The 24,960-nt window shown below is 37.0% G+C and overlaps 3 protein-coding genes across 8 annotated transcripts; all 3 read left to right on the top strand.

The window, feature by feature from the left end:
- Positions 2,863-5,929, top strand: LOC109707384 (BTB/POZ and TAZ domain-containing protein 3-like). Of its 4 annotated transcripts, none has more exons than XM_020228638.1 (6): positions 2,863-2,914; positions 3,839-4,208; positions 4,310-4,440; positions 4,535-4,841; positions 4,937-5,250; positions 5,654-5,929. In XM_020228638.1, the coding sequence occupies exons 2-6, from the start codon at positions 3,864-3,866 to the stop codon at positions 5,781-5,783; spliced, it is 1,227 nt and encodes a 408-aa protein (XP_020084227.1). In that variant the 5' UTR covers positions 2,863-2,914; positions 3,839-3,863; the 3' UTR covers positions 5,784-5,929. The 4 variants fall into 4 exon arrangements, with proteins under 4 accessions (XP_020084227.1, XP_020084235.1, XP_020084211.1 ...); XM_020228646.1 differs by having other exon boundaries at positions 4,307-4,440; positions 4,937-5,171; XM_020228622.1 differs by having other exon boundaries at positions 4,307-4,440.
- LOC109710028 (sister chromatid cohesion 1 protein 4) lies at positions 9,121-20,763 on the top strand. Of its 3 annotated transcripts, none has more exons than XM_020232453.1 (15): positions 9,121-9,704; positions 12,758-13,016; positions 13,391-13,488; positions 13,588-13,637; positions 13,796-13,860; positions 14,781-15,706; positions 15,794-16,186; positions 16,433-16,577; positions 16,859-16,995; positions 17,427-18,322; positions 18,510-18,543; positions 19,061-19,172; positions 19,349-19,478; positions 19,886-20,019; positions 20,598-20,763. In XM_020232453.1, the coding sequence occupies exons 1-14, from the start codon at positions 9,581-9,583 to the stop codon at positions 19,982-19,984; spliced, it is 3,468 nt and encodes a 1,155-aa protein (XP_020088042.1). In that variant the 5' UTR covers positions 9,121-9,580; the 3' UTR covers positions 19,985-20,019; positions 20,598-20,763. The 3 variants fall into 3 exon arrangements, with proteins under 3 accessions (XP_020088042.1, XP_020088050.1, XP_020088034.1); XM_020232461.1 differs by lacking the exon at positions 20,598-20,763 and having other exon boundaries at positions 14,781-15,304; positions 15,437-15,706; positions 19,886-20,305; XM_020232445.1 differs by lacking the exon at positions 20,598-20,763 and having other exon boundaries at positions 19,886-20,305.
- LOC109710165 (acyl-coenzyme A thioesterase 9, mitochondrial) lies at positions 21,622-24,729 on the top strand. The gene is made up of 5 exons (XM_020232637.1): positions 21,622-22,252; positions 22,844-23,021; positions 23,126-23,601; positions 24,107-24,235; positions 24,464-24,729. The coding sequence occupies exons 1-5, from the start codon at positions 21,731-21,733 to the stop codon at positions 24,605-24,607; spliced, it is 1,449 nt and encodes a 482-aa protein (XP_020088226.1). The 5' UTR covers positions 21,622-21,730; the 3' UTR covers positions 24,608-24,729.

Genomic DNA, 24,960 nt, shown 5'->3' with positions numbered 1-24,960 from the left:
ACCCATCTAGATTTATCGAATATTCACTTTAGTATCTTTTAGTGTTAACTTTGTCACTGATTTAACAAAAAAAAATTAGTGGAGGGGATAATAAAAAAAGAAAAATAAAATCATGGGATATTAAATTGATACACTTTAAACTAACAAAAGAAAGGATAATAAAAAAAAAAAGAAAACAAAAGAAAGAGATAATTGAAAGTGGAGATTGGTGACAACTTAAGTTAGAGATCCAAGAAACTCAATAAAGAAAACAAAAGAGAGATTTTATTTATTTATTTATTTATTTATTTTAGGATGTATATATTTTATATTGTGGGGCTTTCATAGGGCCCACAAGATTAGTCAAAGTGGTGGTGGGCCCAAATCCCATCTCCAATCTCCAATCTCCAACCCCTCGATCCCATGGTACTAAAAGTTTTTCATGCACCAGGTGTACACTCAAATTTCATGTACTACATTTAATATTTAATTATTTAGTATCTTAAAATCTAAATCTAATTTGACATCGACAATTCATCAGTAAAAATCTATATATAAAAAAAATACATTGTTGGGAAAAAAAAATGAAGAAAAAGAAATTCGTTACCTAAATAGTAAGTAGCCTTAAAAATCAGTGATAAAGAAAAAAAAATATTATTTGATTCGTAAATTTATAATTTTTTTGATATAATACGCCTTGTCGATTTACTAAATCGAATCACTATTTATTTCTGAATTTTATTGGAGTCCGTAGATTGGATTTGTAAAAATGGTACATTAATTTAAATTCCTTTTTGTTTTTTTTTTTTTTGGAAATTTGGGTTTCCAAAAAATTTGAGATCTCTATATTTATTTTAAGAGTAATTGCTTATATATCTTTAAAAAAGTTTTCGATTTTCTGATTTATCCTTTTTAGAAGGCTAATATTCAAAATATTCTTTTTACGTTCCAATCTATTTCAAATATACCTCTAGAGTTAAATTCTATTAATAAACTATTAAAATAGCTGTTATCTGCTATTTTGCTTTTTCAAATATACTTTTTCACCATCACCAATTTTTCTTATTTATCTTTAAGCTAAGGGCAAAATAGATATTTTAATATTTTTTAACTGTAGTAGATATTTAGCTCATCTTTAATCCAAATTAACGTAACTATAGGGATATTTTAAAATAACGGAGGAAAATATGAGGGGTATATTTGAAAGAAAAAAAAGGGGTAAATAAGATATTTCTGAAGTTTTGCGGGGTATATAGACAATTATCCCTTTACTTAATACAATATTAAGGAACTCGGTGCATGAAGTGTAGGCATGCACCGGGCCCACGCAAGGACTTGCTGCGTCCCACCGCCCCGGTCCACGATCCACCGCTCGTGAAAACTTGGTCTCTTATTGGACCACGCGTCGGTTGCTGATTGGTCACAGCTCGCTTTACTCCACGTGATGTCCGGCGCGTCCCACTCGCCCTCGCCTCGTCTCTTCGTCTCCACCACTCCATGTTGTTCTTTTTCTCTCAATAAATAAATAATAAAATAATTATAATTATAATTATAATTATAATTATAATTATTATAAGTATTATAATAATAATAATTATTATTATTATTTATTTTGGCTTAAACCCCTGTGTCTCATTTGTAGGGAACATAAACAAATAAGGTCCCCATTTTTTGTTTTATATATAGAGAGAGAGAGAGAGATTTGAGTTTTCTATACTTTTAAAAGCATCAAGTCCTTAGTGTTTATAAAATAAGATTTTCAAGTACCAAATGCTTTGCGCTTTTAAAAATACCTGAGCCAAACTCTCTCTCTCTCTCTCTCTCTCTCTCTATATATATGTAAAATAAAGTTAAGACATTTTTAAAAATAAATACGGATGTTTACTTTCATGTCACTTCTGGTAAAAAAAGTATTCGAATGAAAGATGAGCTCAAATTTTGCAATTAGTTGGTAATTAATTTTTCGGCAACCGTAAGGATAGTGATATTCTTTCAATGTTGAATATAAATAATACGAATAATTTTTTATATATTTTAATACGGTATAAAAGTAGGAGGTTCTGAATTTAAGTTTCATCGTGCTTGTTATAACCCCGCTTTAAAAACGGTTAATTCATATTCTTTAACATTAAAAACTCAAACTATAGTATTTTAAATCATTTATATTCAAACACTTACTTTGATTTGAGTAGTGCCAATATTTACTCAATCAATTTATAGATTTTTATTTTAAGATACTGTTATTTTTTAGTTAACTAGTTTTGATACGGTTTTATACGTCTATAAGCTAATCATTATTTACTGAGCGGATTTGAATAGATTTAATATATCAAATAAATATGTCCTCAATTTAAAAAATTTGTCATTATTATTATTGTTATAGATATCAAGGTGATGTAAAATAATTTCAATACTCTCTCACTCGCGTGAACCGTAAGTGTAAGTGAAACAAAAAAATTTAAAAAAGACTAAGCTTCAAAGTAAAATTTGAACTCGGATTAAATATAGTGAGATTAAAGATCAGATAAAATTCGACCTTAAAGTCTCCTGCTCTGTGATAAGACAATCGTTGTGTTCTCCAAAAATTTAAACCGAAAAAAGTAAGATATTTTAATATTTATATATTCAAAAGTAAATGTAAAGGAGCTGTTTAAATGAGGCTTGATCTGGTTGCATTTACTTTCCAAAAAGGCTGCTATTAAATTGGATAAATTTTCTAAACAACTACTTTATGTAACTAAAGTAAAAAAATATTCAAAAAATATTCAAAAAAAAAGAAAAGGAAAAAAAAAAGAGTCCAATTGAAAATGACCTATGCAAACGCAATGGGGTCCTCCATGCATTTATTATTATTTTTTTTACATCTAGAAATAAATAATGAAGCTTCGTTCTCTCTCTCTCTCTCTCTCTCTCCAAATCCAACAACACCTTCGAGGTAAATCCTTATTCATTTTGGACTTTAATTTACTTCTTTATTTGGAACAAAGAAATTTTGTTTTTTTAATTCAATTGGCAAATTAAGATTTTGAAAATATTTAAATTTCAGTTTAAATGTTTCTTTATTAAGTGATATTTAAAATTTTCTCTTTGTGGCTTCCCAGCTGTTTTTTTTTTTTTTTTTTTTTTAGAAAAAATTTGTGTGTACTAAGTTAAGTAACTGATTTCTTGTTTGCTTTTATGATTATTGTTTTTATTGGTATTTCATATGTAGTTTTTTTTTTAATTTTTTTTTCTAAAAACTTAGTGAATTTAGGAAGGATTATATATAGAGTAGCTAGAGATATACGTACATGTTCTTTGATTGGTGTTTCTACTTATTGTCGTGCTCAATAATTAGTTTTAAATTTGGTAATATTTGCCAATATGTGTGCATGGTGTGGAGTGAGAATTAATGGAAAATCTATGTTGGGCAATTTTTAAATAAAAAATTAATATCAATTTCATTCAAGTATATATTTCTCTTTTTTTTTGATAAAAAAGGGGGGAAAATTAATATTATAACTTTAGTATCACTTCACCTCTTCCTTGAGTAATTCTTGATACATATACATATACTTAATGCTCTTTTATGAATGCTACACTCCATTATATATATATATATATTAATTGTAGAGATAAAAATTCAATATGTGTTTATCTTTGGATACTAGGAAGCTAATAATATCTCTTACTTTTTGTTTTGAGCATGCTATAATTCACACTAATATGAATCATTTGTACTTCTATGGACATATTATTGTTCCATATTGTCATCTATTTGATTATTTTAACTCTTCTATGTTGCACTCAAGCAGTAGTACTATATGGCCTATATAATTCAGTGACTTAATTCGAAGCTTTCGCGCACTCCGAATCGCAGGAGAAGTAGAGAGTAACAAGAGTTGATGGCATGTTTCGATCTCGATTCGTCGCAGCTCTTCTCGAACACCCACTCAATTGATTCTTCATTTACATTACACTTCGAGAGGAGTGTGTCTGACGAGTTTTTAGCCACGCCGAATGCGTGTACTTCTACTCAAACTCAATCTGTCAGCAACATTCCTGAACCACCTCCACTGCCAGGAGCTTCTCAGGCCAGAAATAGCTTCTCCGAAAAGCTGAAGGGGTGTAATTTCGCGCCTGACGAAACGAGGCGGATGTGGGACAAGTTGTTCTACGACGGATACGAAGCTGACGTTCGCGTCGTCACAGACGACGACGGCGTTATCTTGGCCCATTCAAGTGTTCTTGTGAGTACATCAAATGTGTTTGCGTAATCGTTTTCGATCATCTTGCTTATCGCTGATTTTGCGGTATCTACAGACACATGTTAGTAACTCTTTTACAGCAGGGCATAAACTCTCCTGTTCTAAGAAGCATGTTAGAGCAACCGAGAGCGAAAGGCGGTTTCAGATGTATCAGAATCCCTGGTGTGCCTTCAGAAGCTGCGCGAGTATTTATCAGATTCCTCTATTCTTCGTGGTACGCTTTCGATCCTTCTTTTTCGCCTTACTGCTTGTTTCGGTGTGATCTTCTGATCATGAATTCACTTTCAAACATTGTGTTGGTAATGTAGCTTCGATCGGGATGCAATGAAAAGCTACGTTCTTCACTTGCTCGTGCTGTCGCACACGTTTTCAGTCCCGTGCATCAAAAAGGTTTGCGTCAGCCAACTCGAGCAAGCGCTGCTGACGACCGATAATGTCGTCGACGTGCTTCAATTAGCTAGGCAATGCGATGCGCCGCGCCTCTCTCTTCTGTGTACTCGTCTCATCGTTAAAGATTTTAAGACCGTCTCCGCGTCGGAAGGGTGGAGAGTGATGAAGCAAGTTAGCCGGAGTTTAGAGCAGGAGCTTCTGGAGTCCCTTGTGGAGACAGATTCTGTGAGTTCATAGCTTTCTTAATTCGTCGTGTTATCGCATTCGGATTTCTAGAGGTTTCGATTACGACTATGAATTCGTTTTCGGAGGAAATGCAGAGAAAGGCGGAGAGAGCGAGGAAGGCGGAAGAGAGGAAAGTGTACGTGCAACTGCATGAAGCAATGGAGGCCTTGGTGCACATATGCCGAGACGGGTGCAGGACGATCGGGCCCCGCGACAAGATGCTCAAGGGCAGCCAGGCCGCGTGCGGCTTCCCGGCCTGCAAGGGGCTCGAGCTGCTCGTCCGCCACTTCTCGGGCTGCAGGACTCGCGTCCCGGGCGGTTGCGCCAACTGTAAGCGCATGTGGCAGCTCCTCGAGCTCCACTCTCGCATGTGCGCCGAGCCGGACTCGTGCAAGGTCCCCTTGTGCAGGTTCAGCATTCGTCAGATGAGAACTTTGGCTCAATTTGAGTGTTTTTAGGCGGTTTCAGCAGAATCAGTCTCTGCCGTAATTCGAAAGTTTCAAATTGAATCCAGAACATTTTGAGGTTTTCGACCAAAATCTGCCGTGTTTTGAGATGTTCAGAAACCTTCTGATCAACATCTGGAACTAAAATTTGAAGCTGCTGAAACCAGCAAGGCGCCAAGATCGAAAATTATTCGAGCTCTGTCGAAACAGATACTGTACTAAGATTAGTATTATTGTTTCTTTTTAAATCAAACCAGGAGTCTAATTCGATGAAAATATTTTACAGCAGTATCTACTTAGAGCTAATTCTTCATGTATTTTCGATCAAACTTCATTTTTTCGTTTCTTTTCGGGGGTTTGCTGCAGGCATTTCAAGGAGAAGATGCAGAATCTAAGTAAGAAGGAAGAGACGAAATGGAAGCTGCTGGTGAGGAAGGTAATGGAAGCAAAAGGAACGATCAGCGCGATCTCCGCGAGGAGACATTTGATAGCATGAAAATGTTGAATTATGTAATAGTGTCTGTATAGATTACTTCCTTGGTTTTCGGTTTTACTGACACAATAAGATAAAAGTGTTGGATAATACTCAATTCAGTATACTCAATCCAGTTATATGATATACATACAATTTTCAACTGGTAATAGAATGAGAAAAGAAAAAGAAGAAAACATAGTGTTTCTGTTCTATTTTGTCTAATTGCCGTTGCTTTAAATGGGTCCTACCCTATGGTCGGAGGCCATGTTGGGCCGAGTCATGTTCGAAATAACGTGAAGCTGGGTAGATCGAGTTATGTTCGAAGTGGCGTGAGGCCGGATGGGCCAAGTCACAATCGAGACCCGTGGGCGCTGTATTTGTACGCTTTAAGTGAATTGGTTGCGTATTTCTAACAGTTTGAGCTTTGGGGATTAATGGTTGGCGCCAAAGATTCGACAAGTGGTATCAGAGCCAGAGGTCACAGGTTCGATTCTTGCATGCCATAAAGGGCTGTATCTGTACGCTTTAAGTGAATTGGTTGCGTACTTCTAACAGCTCGAGCTTTTGGAATTAATAGTTAGCGCCAACGATTCCGACAATTGTAACTTCTAAAAACATACTGTGGGAAAGTGAGCTGAATCCATTCCTTGTGGATTTGGGTGAGGTAGGCTTTAAGATTACAATCCTAATTTCAGCATGATGTTTGGACTTGCTTTGTTGTTGCGATGGCTAAAAGCGCTTGCTTTCATATTTCAGAAGGTTAGGAATATTCAAAAGTGCAATCAATATTTTTCTTCTTCTTCGATGCTATAAGATTGCGGTGACAACATTGTCAGGGAGAATGTTTATTTTTTCGGCATATAAAAAGTAAAGTGCCTTGGGAAACACAATTCCAAATGAAAAGGTTATACACAATTCCAACTGTAAGGCATGTGGAAGCTTAGAAATTATTTCAGCCCGGCCCAAGTCTCTGGCCCAACTTCGTTAGTTGAAACGGGCTATCAAGGAGGTAATACTTAAGCACTTTCTGTGGGAGATGAAAGGTTATATAGCTGCTGCAATCAAAGCATTCAAAACTGTTAGCGAAAATCCAAAGACTATGAATAATACTTGAATTCACCTTGTACTTATGTGAACAATTTTTTAACTATTAGCGGGTGTGAATAATATATAATTGCATATAAATAGAGGGGTGGCTGAGGACAAGGAAGATGATAGAGAGAGTTTATCTGTGACTCTTACTTCTAATCAAATAGAGTACTTCGTTTTTTTGCAGAACCTCTATCCCACTCTCGCTTTTTCTTTCTTGCACTTAGTCCTCGAGAACGCGGAGGTCCGAACTAGCAAGATCAGGATAGACTTATCTATCTTCGAGCAGGAAGACGAGCGCCGCACGGGTTTTGACGAACAAAATTACTAAATCCGTGACACACTACTTCTTGTGGTTCCAAAAAAATTATTTCAATTTCGTACAGAAATAAATGTTTCGAACCGCTTTGCTACCTGCTTCAGAAAAATTAATTTAGAAGTCAGTCTAAATATGTATTTATTTTTTTGCCGTTGGAAGTGGTAACTCATGTTCATAGTAAATAAAAAAAATTTTTTTTTTTTTAGAGAGAAATGTAATGTGCCATTATTTTCATTCAATTTTTAAAAGTAAATTAACCCAAAGATGTCAAACAACTATTATTTGAATTTGGGAGTTCGAGTAATAATCGCGGAGTTTTTAGTCAATTGCACTAGATACAGTCATTAAATTCTAATTAAAAGTTTTTAATATGACAAATCCTGAAATAAGCTTAATTTTTAATGCAAAAACATAATTAAGATTATTTTTTTTTACTGATAAAAAAAAAGGAGAAAATTTGTGGAAGGTTGTAAAAGTTCTCTGTGGACCCCACCCAATCATTTATTATGATATGATATGCCCACAAAAAAAAAAAAAAGAAAAAAAAGAAAAAAAAAAGAAAAACTGCAATAGCAGTTAAAAACTTAAAAACCCACCAAAATAGATAAAAGGGCATTTTCGACCACAAGCCAAAATCCCCCCACACGCTTCTCCACGTGTCTCTTCTCCATTGGTTTGTCCCCTTCCCTCGTGCCACCTCAAAGGAGAATTGTAAAAGTGTATGGATACCCCCCGACTATTGCCCATTTGAAACGAACACCAAAACTTTTTTTTTACCACCTTTTTAGCTTCTATTTTTTTATAAAAAAATAAAATCAATTTAGTCAAAAAATGGCGGTTTAACTTTACTTATTTTTCAGTAAATAAAATTAAGCTAATTAATAAATAACGACACGACAGAGTTATCAAATTCGATAAATTTTTATGGTAAAAAATATATAAAATTTACTTAAACTATAAACTACTTTGAATCATCTATCTATTTTTTAAAAATTTTAAATTTAATTAGAGTCGGTTAACGATACTTCAACTTTAAAATTTAAACTAATTATTTACTTTAATAAATTTATAGTTCCGAGCATTATACGAAATATACTAACTATATCTGTAAAAATAAATAATGCATTCAAATTTTAAAATCAAAGTACTGTTGATCGATTCAAATTAAATAAATTAAAAAATTATTTAGTAAAAATAAAATTTTAAAAATTTAGATAGCCGAATTAAAATGGTCTATAATTTATGTAAGCTATATACGATTTTAATAATTTTTAGTACAACTAAGTTGGGGATTCATTCCAAAATATACGATAGTGAGTGGTCTCCGTACAATTTTCACCAGAGATGATAATTCTCATTATGACGAAATTGCCCTTATAGCCGTAGATATCTTCTTCTACGGCGCGAGAGGGCCCACCGTTTTAATCGTTGACCCGAATCCGACAATCGACAACTCGTTGCACAACCACTCACTTCGCTTTGCATCTTACACACAAAAATCGAACGGTCGAGATCAATTACTCGGCCCAAATAATCGGGATCGAACGGGTGTTATTCGACTCGTTAAATAACTCGCGGCGGGGTATTTACGCCGTCTTTTTTGGCGCGGAGATTTTCTCGCGAGCAATTTCAAAATTTCAAAAATTCCTTTTTATTATTTGGTAAAATTGTATGGAGATCCCTCAGCTATGGGGAATTTTGAATTGGAGTCCTTTAACATAATTTTTAGTCAAATAAATTGATTAATTTTGTTATTTAATAATTTTTTGTGAAATATAATGGGCCACGTAGAGGTTATTGACCAATAAAATTATTGATTTAAGAAAATTTTTAATTTAAAAAACTTAGAAGTTGAGGACCCTATTCGAAATGGACTATAGTTGAGGGTTCTACGTGAATTTTTGAACTTTTTATATAATATTATTATTGTAGTAGTTAGAGAGAGGAGAGAGAAAACTCATTTCGACTCCAAACTCGAAGCCCTTTTTTGTTCACGTCTCCTCAAATTTTTTTGCCTTTTTTGAGCGCTAATTCCCTTTTCTTTCTCAATTGCGACTACTTTGATCCCTCTCCGCCGCGGGGTTCGTAGATCTCCCACTACCCGCCTCTCCTCCTCCTCGAATTGGTGCTTTTCTAGGGTTTCGAAGCCCCAATTTGGTTGAATTAGGGTTCCGGCGCTGGAGATTCGAGGTTGGGGAGTTGGTGCCCGATTCCGCAGCTGGAGCTGGTGAAAGGTGGGGATTTGGTGCGAGAAGGTGTCGGGATGAGCTAGGGTTGGTGAAGGTTGGATCTTTGGGGTTGATTCAGTGGGGCTTTTGTGGGGCTAGGGTTTTCCGAGGTGTGCGAATTAGGGTTAGGGCTTGGGGGAGGGGCTTGGATGAGCTTCTAGGGTTTCGGAAAGGGTGAGAAGATGTTCTATTCGCAGTTTATTCTGGCCAAGAAGGGGCCTCTGGGGACGATATGGATCGCAGCTCATTTGGAGCGGAAGCTGAGGAAGAATCAAGTTGCAGATACTGATATCGGCGTCTCCGTAGGTCGGTATCTGATAAATTTGTAATCTTTTTCTCTTTTCTTTTCCACAGGGTTGTGCTTGTTTCGTATCTCGTAGGTGTTAATATGCTATTTTTTATCCAATTTTGTTGGCTTTTTTACCTCTCAACATAGCTTTAAGCAAATGTATCCTAAATAATCTTCCATAGTTGGTGATTTTGTGTGCCCGCCAAATAAAAGATTCGTCATGGCGACCATGTTGTAACGCTCCTTGTACCTTCTATTGATAGTTATGCTTGAAACTTACTGTCCTGTTTGGCCTGGCATTCAGAGCAGCTCCTCTAATTTGAGAAGCAAAAAAGCTAATTGTTTGATGATGAAAAAGTTTGCGGCTTTGTTGTGGTGGGAAGTTAAAATGAGTGTTTGGGCCTCAAGCGGAGATGCCTGAACTCTGCTGTAGTAGGAAGCTAGTGGGTGGTGGAAAACTTGTTAGTGCTTCTTTGAAAATACTCTACTCATTCATTACTTCTTAGAAGCTCTGGCCATGCCAAAAGGCACTTATTGTGCTTTAATTACTTGGGGATCCCACGGAACCCTTTCTTTCAAGAGGACATAACTGTGGTGGATAGAATCAAATTATGTATTTCATTAGAGTACATCTTACTTCATTAGAGTACATCTTACTTCATAATGATCTTACTTAATGATGATGTCTTGCCTTTATCGTGTTTCTCTGATTGTAGCACCTTCTTTTTTTTCTAGAGATTACGAACTATCTGAACAGCTGAATGCTATGTGAGTATGTGTAATAATGGGTGTCACAACTTCTCTTTGCAGTTATGCATTACAAGATATTAACGTGAGTATGATTTGAGTAAAAAGAAGCTTGTGTAGGTTGTGTTTAACCTATGTTTGATGATCATCACTTGAAGTATCATGGAGGAACATTTTATGATTTTATGCAACTACACCTTTGTGTCAAATCAGTACGTTAATCTTATGTTTGATGAGAAAGATGATGCTAGTGGATCATATGTTTCTCTGTGACAACAGATATATTTATGCTCTACAGAAAATATTTGCATCTGATAAATGCCAAAATTTATAGAAAAACATTTATTGATAGTGTACGTGAAAAATAACTTTGTGAGATGAAAACTTCTCCTTTCTGGGTGTTTCTGAAAGAGATGAGTTGTCTCTACTATCACCCCCCATGCTCGAAAGAATTGAGAACCTAGAAGAGGCACACATGTGGTGCAACTTTGTGGGTAAAATGATATTTGCATAAGCCAGCCAAAGAGTTAAAAAGCAGTTGTTATGTCGGGCAGATTGACTTCATCGACCGGAAAAACTATAGCTACCAAATAGAGCTTATACAAGGATATAGCTGAAATCTTTCAAGATGTTGAGAATTTGATTACAACTCACCTTATGAGGAAACAGTGTCTTTGCGAGACAAATCTGTAGGATAGTTTTGGGAATCATTAAATGCCACTTAAATGTAATTTCATAGAATTTGTTTGTTATATTCTACATCTTATGGATTTGGAAAGGAAATTTGTTTAGTTCAGCATCCAATTGGAAGACTAGCGCAGAAGTTAACTCCGCCAAATCTCAAATTTACTGAATATCGATATATTCGACTTCATAAGTTACTTAACCAAACAATGGAAATGAGCTAGTCAATAGAGTTGTTGGATGCTATCTAGTACATGAACAAGCTATTATGACTGAACTTCATTCAAATATTAGTGCAGATCAATTATAAAATGCTAGTGGTTAAATTGTGAAAATACATCTGTTCGTTTAATTAAGTGCTCAAGTTGATTCTACCAGGTTTTTAGCAGAAGAGAACTCTTCGAAATTGATGGAAAATGATGATTTTGTTATTGCACCATTTTTGACATTCAGGAACTTGATTCCACAAAACTGTATACTGAGAGAGTTGTGATCTCATTTTTGCATACTTTGAGGGGGAAAAGAAAGAAACGTTGAGTTTCAATTAGGCACCGAGTTTCAAATAGGCACAATGTTCGCTATATTATAGCGAAGAAATAAAAAGAGTGGCAGAATGAATTTCTTATTTCAGGAGAATCCTTATTTATAGGTTTCTTTTCTTCTTGTTCTTCCTCCTCTCGTTTTTTGAGTTGATAGGGCGTTCGAACCCCCAACCAAGTGCTTCGTCCCTTATGCCATTGCCACTTTGGAACGAGTGGCCTGACTCTTATTGCTGTTTCAATTAAAGATTTAGTGTCTCTTCAAATAGATAAATTTTGTATTTGGAAGAGATGTCTATCTAAATGGAAGTTACAACGGGACAAATTAAAAAGATATTGAATCTTTCCGTGTACTTAGCTGGACAGGCCTTAGCTGGTCAGGCCTGTGTCATTTATGGCCCAAGAAATCTTATGGCATTGTGCATTAAAAATGTGTTAAACTTCCATACTCGCTAGCTTTTTAGAAGGCTCACAGTGGTTTATATGTTGATACATACCGAGTAGGCATGAAAAGCTGGAACACGGCACAATGCACACATGCCTTCTGCATGCATCCCCTTTCAATGAAATTTGTCACATGGCGTAGTAATAAGCTGGCGCTAACAAACCACATGAGGTACTACAAATTACTAGTTTTTTCCCAAACAGTTAATGCTGTTGCATTTAGGATTGCCCATCTCTTCCAAATATAAATTTAGCACACAAGAAAGACTTTAAGACCAGCACAGTATGATTTCTTTCCGGAAGAGAGCTGTGCAATATAATAATTTCTTATTAAAGGACTTATTGAACCTGCCAAGCTTTATATTCAGATCTGTTCTCAATTATAAAGCTGAAGAATGCTTTACAAGCATGTATTCTATCTATGGAAATATATGGTCTGAAGAGTACATACAAGTGGAATTGCCTAATGTTTCCTATGTCGTGCATTACATTTAGGAACAAATGGTATCCGAGGTTCTCTCCATGTGAGTTGCATGTTCTCCAATGACAAGCATGTATTCTGTGTTTTAGTTGTTTCTTCAGATATTTATGTTGTAGGTTTTAATTGGCTGAAGAATTGACTCTTTGTCTCATGAATATGTTTATCCTTGATGCAGATTCAATTCTTTTTCCTGAAGTTCCAATTGCACTTCGTTTATCAAGCCACCTTCTGCTTGGTGTGGTGAGAATATATTCTCGGAAGGTGAATTATCTCTTCCATGACTGCAGCGAGGCTTTGCTCAAGATAAAGCAAGCCTTTAGGTCAACTGCAGTTGATCTTCCGCCAGAAGAATCTACTGCGCCTTATCATTCTATCACTCTGCCTGAGACATTCCATCTCGATGATTTTGAGCTACCTGATGCTGCTTTGCAGGGGTGGGTAATATACACTTTCTCATAACATTCAGTATCTCTGTACATATCTGATTTTATCATGCATCGAACACTAGTAAGGACCTCTGTGACCTGGATAGAGCTTCAGCAGAAAGTGCTGTTGACTAACCCGTTAGGAAAAGCACTAATAGTTTCTTTAGTGGATGTTTGCCCAGTTGCTTTCTGCAACAATATAGAAGCTTCAGGTGGAGCTTCTGCTTTGGGCTTCAAAAGCTAATTTTAGCCTCTTGCCACTGCAAAAACGGAAGCCCCTTTTGTTTGCCAAAATGTCTGGCTGTTGCACTTTAGAGTGGAGAAGACGTTGTAGAAGCGACGCTAAACTGTTGCACATTCTAAGTTTGTGATTTATGTTGCAGTGATTTTGTTGATCACCATATTAGTACGAAAGAGCAGATTACGCTTCAAGATAATTTGGAGAAGACCGGATATTCGACATCACTGTTTGGGCTGGATGGTTGGTATTTAGTTTTAGTTTTTATATAGTTTGTGTTATCATGTTCGGTCAAACACTTTCGAAAATTTTAATTAATTGCATGATGAACTTGTCATACAGAAAGATTTGGTGATGGAAATGCTTCTCAAATTGGCTTGGACCTTGATGAGGTAAGTCTGAATAAATGGCAATCCTTGTTATTTATTTCCTTACAGACATGCACATGCATGAGTAGATGTGTACTGTTTATTATTATAAAATGAAACAACTTTTTCAAATCATGTGGCCTCCAAATGTAATAGCCTGATGATGTATTATTTACTGGCAGGATTTATTCTTGGACAAGGATAAATCATCTCAGCATCCTTCAATTGAATTGGGTTTCGATGACGGGTAAAATAATTTTTTTTGGTTGTTCAGTCGGTTTCTTTCAATTTTCATGCTTCTCATATAGAAATGGGCAAAGGGCTGAGCTAGGATCTAGATATGGGGATGAAGGGCAGGATTACGTATAGTAGATACTGTGAAGATATTAGATGATTATTTAGCATGAGGAAACAAATGAAATCCTGGTTAAGAGAGAGTAACAATGGAGTGATGTAGTACCTTAGATATCGATTTGAACAAAAAGGGAAAAAAAATTTCCCAGGTCATGTTAAGAAGTATAAGGAATACTAATCCAGATGGATTTTGTTATTGCTCTCCAAATTCAAACCGCTCTAGCAGGAATAGCAAGTTCATTAGGAAGGAATTTAAGACATAATGTATATGTCTAGAACAATATAGTAAGATTTTAATTTCCACATTATTCAAGGAATGCATATCATTCTAGGATGTAAAAGAGCAAGGCAGTCACGGCAACAACAAATAGAAGACCATGTATGGCCGACAGTTAAATTATGGTGGTGGAAGTGCACCGGAATCAGAGCTGTTGCTGTTGTCATAAGGAGCAAGAGCAAGCTCCTTACTTCTAGTTTGATGAAGGAAATTTTACAAAAGTATTTAGTCATTAGCATATTTTTAACCCTCGGGTAACTTGCCTCTTGCCATATGTAGCTCCTTCCCTATTTTGATGTAATTACCTCATTTACAAAGTAACGCCTGTTCTTCTGTAGCTTTTCCGGCATAGGCACAGTTCTGTGTTTGAAGTTGCATTGCCATGCTTGTTGAACTATAATTGCACTATTAGATGCAGAGTCTTTCCTAATATCTTGTATATTTTCACCTGCAATCAGTATGTCCATTGTTTTCATTTGTCCATATTACCCGGTCTTCTGAAATTCTCTTGTTTCTCTTGATGTACTTTTGCCCAGCATCTTTCATCAAGGTCAATCGTCTCATCCTCCTACTGACATGGTCATCGACGAGAATCTCAGAATCACTGAAAATAGGAGTAACTTGTCCGAGCTTACTTATGACAAGTCTAATTCTTCCCATTTGGAGGATCTTAGAAGAAATAATGATGCCTCTACATGGCATGGATACAATATACAAACCCCTGATCTTAATGAAGCCTTTTTCCCAAATAATCACGAGGAAGGCCCCCCTATGGAGGATATTCGGTCCCCAGATTTGCTTGAATGTGCCCATGCTCCATCAACTCCTGGACTAATGGAAGAAACAATGCCAGCTAATATACAAGGAAGCCCTGTTTTGAGTCCACAACAAGGGAAAGCTTCTTCTCCATCAGTTAATGATGATGCCCTTAAAGCTGACAGCTTGGTCAATTCAGCAAATGACAATGTTGCCAACCCCAATGCAGTAATAATGGACCCTGAACAAGTTAATAATGCAACTGCTACTTGTAATGAAGGCACTGATCATTTAAATGATAATGGTGAGACTAAACATTCCGAAATTACTTCCGTGGATGGACTTTCTAACTTAGAGACTTCTATTGCTAAGTCTATGGTGGATGCGGAAGTGGTGAATTCACCTTCGACTGTCCCTAATAATTTACCTGAATCAGGATCTATGGCAGGAACAATTGAGGAGAAATCTCAGCCATCAACTAATCAGGGTCATATGGAAGAAGATGGAACACTTCTTCCTGGCAATGCTACTGAATTTGGCTCCGGTTTGAGTCTGAAATCTTGCACTACAGGGCAAGATAAAGCAAGCTTTGTGGAAAACGCGGCCTTGGTTGAAAATGCTTCTGAATTTGGTAACAAAGAACCAGAAGAGGGTTCATCCACAGTAAATCCTTTACATATTAGTGAACTTTCTCTTGAGCCACAAGGGGTGTTTTATTTCTTGGTACTTTTTCCTATGCCTATGCAAACTAGAGTATAACAAAGTTGATTTATTGCTTATATTATTATTGCAGGTGAAGATGCATGCATTACTAATGCTACAGGCACTACTATTGTTGGGGCCCTCCAGAACTCAGAACATTTAGAACCAAGTGATTTATTGAGTAATGAGAAGTCAATTGAGCAATCAAATTCTGAACTTCCTGAGCCTGAAAAAATGCTTGAAGCTCCAAGCATTGATGTCAACCAAACGAATGAATTAGGGCAAGTTACTGTTGAAAAAGGAGTCACGGAATCTGATGGAAGTGCTAACAGAGTCAGCAGCCTTACTGGCAAAAAACGTCGTCTAGTGGATAGTACTCCAGCTTTGGAAAATGAAAGCACAGGAAAAATAGCTCGAAAACCACGAGCTGGAAAAAGCATGGACTACATTCCTGATGATGATGATTTATTGGCTTCTATTTTAGGTGAAGTGTTTCAGCCTCAATTCTTCTTTTTTTTTTTCACTTTAATTGATTTTTTGAGTTCTATCAAAATGTTTAGTTCTGTTATCACCTATGTTAGCATGCACGGGACATGAAATACGCGATTTTTGTATGATAGGTCATTATAAACACACGTCCTTATCTAGGTATAGTGTTTAGGTTTAGCAGGTTAACGAATGTTTATGTGAACTTTTTATTTCATCTAAATACATGACTCTTTTGTTTCAGTTGGGAAAAAGACCCCGGGGTTGAGGTTAGGACCAAGCCCACCTCCCCCTAAAACAGGTCCCCAAAAACGTCCGTGGTTGACCCCAAGGACAGGCATGCCCAAGAGGAAGGTTCTGGTGGATGATGCTATGGTCTTACATGCGGAGTACGTATTCCTTCATAATATCTGGTGCCTCGTACTTACCATTTATGCTTGATGTACATTTTAGTCTATACTTTTTCTAGCGAGACTTATGCCCAATTTTCTTAGCATTAAACAAAATATTTTTATATTTGAAGGTTTCCAAATCTTTGACATATATTTCTTGCTAGATTTTCTCTAAGCGAGTTGCTTTCAAATGCTTAATTTTCGATAATTGTTATCCTTCATATAACTTAAGGACTGCTATATGTTTTATGCAATTGGCTCATTTTTTCATTTATTAGTGCTATACGCCAACAATTGTTGAATACCGAAGACATACGCCGCATACGGAAAAAGGCTCCTTGTACACGTCCTGATATATGGATGATTGAGAAAAGTTGGTTGGAAGATGAGATATTCCATGAATCCATATTTAGCGGTGAGCTTTCTAGACCAACTTGTTTTGAGATTTTATTTTTTCAGCATCTTGTTCCATGATGGACTTCCCATAATATCATGTTGCTTTGCATATTTGACTTGCTGATTTTGTCTATTTGGATTCGTTGACATTTACAGGGCTGGAATGTTAAAATGTTTGAATACGGATAATGATTTCTCCAGTTCATTTAGACTGTTGGCACCTGTTCCAGATTTGTCAGATTTGGCATATACTTGGCATCTCTGTAATATGAAAATAAGGAAATTTACATAATAAATGAGATATATTAGCTAGCGAGGTTATTACAAAAGGTTTAGTCCTTTAATGGTTTATTTTAAAGATTTTAATGATCTCTTGCACGTTAAGATGAGTCTCGGCTTTCTTTCATAAGATATTAAGCCTTAAAATCTGATATGTGTTTTCCCTTCCAGGTGCATCAGCCGAGCTGAATACCTTACAACTACGGAGATATGATATTGTAACTGTGGGGCGCTCTTCTCAATCTGAATTATCAAAAGAGCCTGAGGTTTCAGACATTGTTAGGGTGGGTGGGAAAGAACTAACTGCTCAGACTTCAAATGAAGATCAACCATGTGCAGCACCTACAACAGAAATAACTGATCAGGAAGCTAATGCTGGTTCTAGAACTGATGATGCTACAAATCATAGTGAAGCTTTGTTAGCTGATAAGGCTATTGATATTGGCATGTCGGAACAGCAGTTATCAAATGAACTTAACCCGCCTTCTGTTGACCAGTCAGAGATGAATGACAAACCATTGCATTTGCTGGAGAACTCTTCTCCCAAGGACATAGTATTTACTGAGGATGACGGTAGAGGCACAATTAGTAATGAAGGTGCAAGTATGAGTGTAATGGATACAGTTAACTTCCCTCAAGATGTTTGTGCTAACTTGGACAATAATGTCAATGGTGAGGCATCTCTTACTGTGGAAAGTAGCGGTTTTCCTGTTGCTGATGTAAGCTTGCCTTCCGACTCTGCAAATATGATGAGAGATGCGATTTCTAGTCCGAATGTGGTCGTCGAAGGTTTAGAACCAACATATTCAGAAGCTGTTGAGGAAATGAAAGATGAATTGGGTAACAAGTTGCACGATGAAATTGCAGCTGACAAAGTGTTTGATTGCAAGGAAAACCTTGGGGGAGAAGATGCTCTAGCGGATACAGGACTTCCTCTTCAACCCACTATTGAAGACGAAAATGTAACATCAGCAGTTGGAGAAAATTCTGGGCTACAAGAAAACAACCTGAAGGGTGGCATGGATGTGGAAAGCACCGGCACCAACTTTGGACCAAAAGAGTATAGTGTAAGTTATTGACTTAAATACGCTATTGATGCTAACAATGTATTTTGAAGCATTATGTTGGTCTATTGCATTTGCTCGTGCTCAGCTCTTGCAATACAAACGCTTATCTTATATTTACTGTCTCTGGTGATCCTTATTGTTTTCTATGTAATCCACTTTCTCATATAGCTTTCCTATGATTGTGCAGGATTTTTGCAGCGGAATTGATGGCGTTGGTACAGGTAGTCTTCTCTTTATGTTCTAAAATACTAACTTTGTACCTTATTTTATGTGATTTAGTTTCCATTAATGTTGAGTACCAATTCTTTTTTTGTTTTTGCAACTCAAGTTTTTTCTGGCTTTGTAGATTTTGGCTGCATTGCACTTTTTAAGACTTACCAGTTAATGACAAAAATCAAATATGAAAAAGCGAAAAATTTAGAGAACATAAAGCCTCCAACAGTTATCTTCTTATTGCGTGTTCATTTCCTCTCTGATATCTCCATGTACTTGTCGCCACCATAACCGCCGCTACCACCAACATTTCTAATTTCTGTATCTTCTATGTACTTTTCTCATCTCTGCACTTTTGCTGTCATATTCTGATATTCACTAGAATTGCTGCTAAAATTGACATTAGTGTTCCTGTCATCATTGTCAAGAAGAAAAAGAGGCATGAATGCAAAAGATAAACTGGTATTGGATGCTTAAGTTTACAACCGGATTATTCAACCTTAATTTTTTTCGTTTGTCTATTAGAGTTCCTTAATGTTGACGATGAAGGAGACTACGATGAGGAAGCAAACGATGACTTGCCGAACCCTGAGGAGCTCCACTCATTTGAGAACAGTGGATGGTCTTCTCGCACAAGGTGCTCATATATAGTATTATATTCGTTGCTGCTGTTATAAATATAATCACCACTAGTAGTATGCTTAATATTCTCTCCTTTTAATTCTTCTATATTGGGAACAAAATCTGTATTGATTTTCTTCTTGAAATTACTACGATTAAATGCTCCCTAATTGTTGGTTTATTATTTTGTAGGGGCGTGGCAAGGTATCTTAAAACTTTGTTCGATGAAGAGACCGGGCGTGGGAGGAAGAGTGTGGCCATGGACCACCTGTTAAGTGGGAAAACCCGCAAAGAAGCATCAAGAATGTTCTTTGAGACTTTGGTAAGCCCTTCACATATTTCCTTACGGTCTTTCTCGCTCTCTCTCTCTCGCGTGCGCATGGGCATGTCAGTGTGCGTCAGAGTTCACAAACTGACTTGCCAAAGCACCGAGAATTCCAAGCAGCACTCTTTTGACCCTTGTGCATGGTCCCCATAATGTCGTCTTAACATACATTCTGCAGTACTAATTCTCTTTATACGTCAATCGGTATTACCGGGTCTTCTAGAGAACCCTACATGCAGTTTTGTGAACTCATGGGTGGTTTTTCTTTTTTGTTGAATTTTAAAGAATTTAACATGCATGCATCTATTTTTCGAAGTTCCTATTCATCATAATTTTGGACATTTTGGAGAGTTTTGTCGCCTTCTTCCTTTTAACTCAAACGTGCTTTCCATTTTCGCTTGCAGGTTTTGAAAACAAGAGACTACATCCATGTCGAACAAGAACACCCGTTCGAGCTCGTCAACATTAAGCCGAGAATAAACCTCATGAAGGCTGAATTTTAAATTTCTAATCACTCTAGAGAAAGCATAGAATGAAAATGTGTCAGTATTTTTAATCAGTTCCCAAATACATCGTCCGCCATAATCGTCGCTGTAACCCCATTTTGCTTTCCTTTTTTAAGTTATTTTCTCTTCCTCAATGATGTTTCTTTTTCCTTTTTTTGTTTTTTTTATACAATAGGTGGAGTTATGGTAGTGTACCTGTGTATCCTAATTATGTCCTTTTGTATATATAGCGTATTTGTAAATTTAATCATTTTAACATACCTGCACCTGTTCTGTGAAAATGCTTTTTTGGCTTTGTTAGTGTTACAATTTTAATCACCCTTTGTCCTAGCTTCATTCGATCAGTGATCTGCTTGTTTATTTTCTAATAATATTGTAATTTTTTACCCTTTATTGCTTTTAAAAATTTTTTTTTAAAAAAAATAAAATGTGTATTCATGTTTTGTCAACTTGAATCTGCACTGCTGACCCTGTACTTGTGTTATGTTTTTGCTTGATCTTTATGGCTTTGTAACTCGAAAAGGATCGGTATTAAACTAATTTTTCTTTTAATAAAAAATAACGTAACTTAATAATNGTATAATCACTCTAGAGAAAGCATAGAATGAAAATGTGTCAGTATTTTTAATCAGTTCCCAAATACATCGTCCCCCATAATCGTCGCTGTAACCCCATTTTGCTTTCTTTTTTAAGTTATTTTCTAATGATGTTTTTTTTTTGCCTTTTTTTGTTTTTTCATACAATAGGTGGGTGAGTTATGGTAGTGTACCTGTGTATCCTAATTATGTCCTTTTGTATATATAGCGTATTTGTAAATTTAATCATTTTAACATACATGCACCTGTTCTGTGAAAATGCTTTTTTGGCTTTGTTAGTGTTACAATTTTAATCACCCTTTGTCCTAGCTTCGTTCGATCAGTGCTCTGCTTGTTTATTTTCTAATAATATTGTAATTTTTTACCCTTTACTGCTTTTTTAATTTTTTTTTTTTAAATAAAATGTGTATTCATGTTTTGTCAACTTGAATCTGCACTGCTGACACTGTACTTGTGTTATGTTTTTGCTTGATCTTTATGGCTTTGTAACTCGAAAAGGATCGGTATTAAACTAATTTTTCTTTTAATAAAAAATAACGTAACTTAATAATAGTAAAAAGATGTTTAAAAATTTGCATACCGGGTGAATTCTTTTATTGGATTTTTTTTTATATAAATCGTGAAATGCTTATTTTACTTTAGGAAAAATTTCAAATATTTTTCATATGGTTTCGCACTTTCTCACTTTAGTGTCGTGTGGTTTAAAGTGTATATCTAAGTTAGTGTCCTGTGGTTTTATTTTTATATCTTTTCAAGAGATTTTTCGTTAATATTTCGTTAATAAATTATATATAAAAACTTCATATATCTTATTTATGTTTATCGAATATTTAATATTTACTTTATTACTTTTTAGTTTTAACTTTGTTACTGATTTAACGAAAAAAAATTAGTGAAACCGATAATAAAAAAATAAAAATGAAACACAACTGATATGCTTTAAACCATAGGGTACTAAAGTGAAAAAGTATGAAACCAAAGGGTGGTATTTGAAGTTTCCCCTTTACTTTATTAATAAAAAAAAAGGGAACGTGTCACGTGACTCACGTTTCCATCGTCTTCTCCACTCCAACATCGACGGAGCCCTAACCCTAACCGACACTCTCATGGCTCCTCTGCTTCGCCCTCCCCTACCCTCTTTGTCGCCATGAAACCCCTCCCATCGACGACTCCTCTCTCCTCTCTCCTCTCCCTCTCCACCAGATCCCTCCTTGACTCCCTCCTCCAAACCTTTATCCCTAAATCCCCCCATTTCCCCCAAAGCTCCTCCTTTTCGTCGTCTTCGTCGTCCTCCTCCACCATGGACGACTCCTCTGCCCCTTCCCAGTCCTCTTCTCCGATCCGCGTCGTGTCGCACCAGCACATCGACCCGAGCTCGGCGGTCCGGAAGCCGCTGAGCCTGTGGCCGGGGATGTACCACTCGCCCGTCACCAACGCGCTGTGGGAGGCGCGATCGAGCATCTTCGAGAGGCTTCTGGATCAATCCAAGGACGGACCCCCGCAGAGCGAGCTCCTCACGCGCACGCCCTCGCAGAGCAGGACGAGTGTAATCTACAAGTTCTCGAGTGATTTCGTACTCAGGGAGCAGTACAGGGATCCCTGGAACGAGGTGAGGATCGGGAAGCTTATCGAGGATCTCGACGCCCTCGCGGGAACCATTGCCGTGAAGGTACCAATTTCATCTCTTTCATGTTGTTTCGTGGTAAATTTGTATTGCTAACAAGAGAAAAAGGTAAGATTTTTGACTGATTTGTTAAGATCTGTGGGATGGTTCAACTAAAAATGTGGTATCTTGTTCATGTTCCTCCTTTTTCTTTGCTTCGCTTCTGAGTCAAAAATGTGTTAGGCCCGTTGTTTTCTATGGTAGATGCACGAATTCGTCGACAAATTAGTGTCGCTCGGTGAATCGATCAGCGCCAACTATGATCAAAATAGTGAGATTGAGTTGTCGGAAAAAGAAAAGAATTTGGAGATTCTCTAATGGAGCTCGATTTGATTCCCATTGCTGTACATTTTGTACAGAAAACAAGGGAGTAAGGATTATTGCTTGTAGGTCTTTGATAAATTGTCGCGATTCCTTTTGTATGAATGGTGATGTTACTGTTTATCCTTTACATTTGTAAATACCTTATAGGCCATATTTATTTCGTCTTTTAATGCTACTCCTTTTTCATCAAACCTCGATTTATCTATAACGTGCCTTTGGAGTTTGTGAAATTGCAAGCGTTCACGTCATGTATGTTATTTTGATTTCTTTCAGCACTGCTCTGACGATGATAGCACAACAAGGCCTCTGCTGTTGGTCACCGCATCGGTCGATAAAATGATTCTAAAGAAACCGCTGCGAGTAGACGCCGACCTAAAAGTAGTTGGCGCAGTCACGTATGTTGGCCGTTCGTCCATTGATATTCAAATTGAAGTTACTCAGCCTCCGGAAGGTAGTCTTGCTCGAAAAACGTCAATTAGTCGAGGAAATGTTGTTTTGGTTTCTTAACTGATTCGTCTGCTAACTGAATGTCATTCACGTCTTATTTCATGGCAGATGACTCTATAGCTTTGACGGCCAATTTCACGTTTGTCGCGCGCGACTCAAAGACGGGAAAGGCCGCTCCTGTAAACCGCCTTTCACCCGAAACGGAAAGAGAAAAGTTGCTCTTTCAAGAGAGAGAAGCGAGGGATAAACTGAGGAAGAGGAAGAGAGAGGAGCAGAAAGCGGGGATCGAGAATGGCAGCAGCCACAGTTCTCAAAGAGAGAAAGAGAAGCTAAATAGTTTACTGGCCGAGGGCCGCGTCTTCTGCGATTTGCCCGCGTTAGCCGATCGAGACAGCATCCTGCTACAGGATACCCGCTTAGAGAACTCCTTGATTTGCCAGCCGCAGCAGCGGAACCTGCATGGGCGGATTTTTGGGGGTTTTTTGATGCACAGAGCATTCGAACTGGCTTTTTCGACTGCGTATGCCTTTGTTGGGCGAATGCCTTGCTTTCTTGAAGTGGATCACGTCGACTTTCTAAAACCTGTAAGTTTCTCATCTATTATGATTTCATCACTATTGTTATTACTTATAATACCATTCTTAATTTCCCTTTTTTTGCTTTGAATCTACAGAAAGCTCTAGTTATTTTCATTTATGTGGGGAAAATATGACATTTATCATGACAGATGCAATTCTTGATGCCGGACTATGATTTAGCTATGAGATTCTGTACAAGTTAAAAACACTTATTAGGAAATTGACTTCATCACTCTTCACTACATTTGTTAGAATAGAAAACAACACTACAGTAGTGACTTTTTGTTTCTGGGAGAAGAAAATAGCGATAATTCAACTTTAACAAAATCATATAGAATCTGAGTTGGGTGGATTAAACAATCGAAGCTCAAGTTCGACATTTTTGCATCAATAGTACACGGCAACCTGCCAATTCAAGCTATGCCGTCTTAAGGACCTCAATAGTTTTTTTTTTTTTTTTTAGTTTGTGTTCTGCTGGTGTAACTGCATTATATGCCAACAAACGCTTCAGGTCGATGTGGGAGACTTTCTACGTTTCAAATCGTGCGTGCTGTACACACAACTAGATAACCCTGAGCAGCCTTTGATCAACATCGAGGTCGTCGCTCACGTAACGAGACCGGAGCTGCGAACCAGCGAGGTAAGTCTGTGAATGGACTGATGCCTAGTTGTGTACATAACCTGGTGCCGCATCGGCTTATCCAATGTTTGGAAGCTAAATGAGCTTATGAGCCCCAAACACAGCTGCGGTAAAGTTGCAGTTAGTGCTTTTCCGAACAGCACTTCTGCAGATGCTTCAGCCGAGGTAGGAAAGGCCCCTATGCTATACTTTTGTTCATCTCTTATTCCATACATCCCCATCGCGCAGGTCTCAAACACATTCTACTTCACCTTCACCGTGAGCCGCGACGCCTTGAAGAACGGGCTGAGGATTCGCAACGTAGTTCCTGCAACGGAAGAGGAAGCGCGCCGAGTTTTAGAACGCATGGAGTGCGACCATGTTTACATTTGAAATCTTAGGTGTTTACCCCATACATAATAATCAAGATGCTCATAGTTTGTTCTTGTAAAATGAGACAAACCAAGGACACAGAATTTTTACAGAGAAATGAAGAGGCACATTCATTTAATCTTGGAATGAGGTGTCATGCAATTTTTGATAGAGTAATATTATAATGCTACTAAGGGCATGTTTGGTTCGAGTGATTCGAGGCTTGAAATGGGAATCGGAATGATCGTTTTTCACAATGGTTTTTCAGTCTCAGGGATTAAGATTCCGATTTTCATTCTGGAAAAAATCCGAATCCCTCTAAGCTGGGAATCAACTTTCATTGCGGAAAAGAGTAAAAAAAAAAAAATTTTTTT

The sequence above is a fragment of the Ananas comosus genome, linkage group 1 (genome assembly GCF_001540865.1).
Source record: "Ananas comosus cultivar F153 linkage group 1, ASM154086v1, whole genome shotgun sequence".
Taxonomy (NCBI): Eukaryota; Viridiplantae; Streptophyta; class Magnoliopsida; order Poales; family Bromeliaceae; genus Ananas; species Ananas comosus.
This window is presented reverse-complemented; position numbering and strand designations above follow the sequence as displayed.

Bases quoted from the DNA above. Each gene is read 5' to 3' on its own strand.
- LOC109710165 (XM_020232637.1), top strand. From the start codon at position 21,731: ATGAAACCCCTCCCATCGACGACTCCTCTCTCCTCTCTCCTCTCCCTC. The intron at 23,022-23,125 runs GTAGTCTTGCTC...ATTTCATGGCAG, and splicing joins AGTTACTCAGCCTCCGGAAG to ATGACTCTATAGCTTTGACG. The intron at 23,602-24,106 runs GTAAGTTTCTCA...CAAACGCTTCAG, and splicing joins ACGTCGACTTTCTAAAACCT to GTCGATGTGGGAGACTTTCT.
- LOC109707384 (XM_020228622.1), top strand. From the start codon at position 3,864: ATGGCATGTTTCGATCTCGATTCGTCGCAGCTCTTCTCGAACACCCAC. The intron at 4,441-4,534 runs GTACGCTTTCGA...TTGGTAATGTAG, and splicing joins AGATTCCTCTATTCTTCGTG to CTTCGATCGGGATGCAATGA. The intron at 4,842-4,936 runs GTGAGTTCATAG...GAGGAAATGCAG, and splicing joins CCCTTGTGGAGACAGATTCT to AGAAAGGCGGAGAGAGCGAG.
- LOC109710028 (XM_020232453.1), top strand. From the start codon at position 9,581: ATGTTCTATTCGCAGTTTATTCTGGCCAAGAAGGGGCCTCTGGGGACG. The intron at 13,017-13,390 runs GTGGGTAATATA...TTTATGTTGCAG, and splicing joins CCTGATGCTGCTTTGCAGGG to TGATTTTGTTGATCACCATA. The intron at 16,578-16,858 runs GTACGTATTCCT...TTCATTTATTAG, and splicing joins GCTATGGTCTTACATGCGGA to TGCTATACGCCAACAATTGT.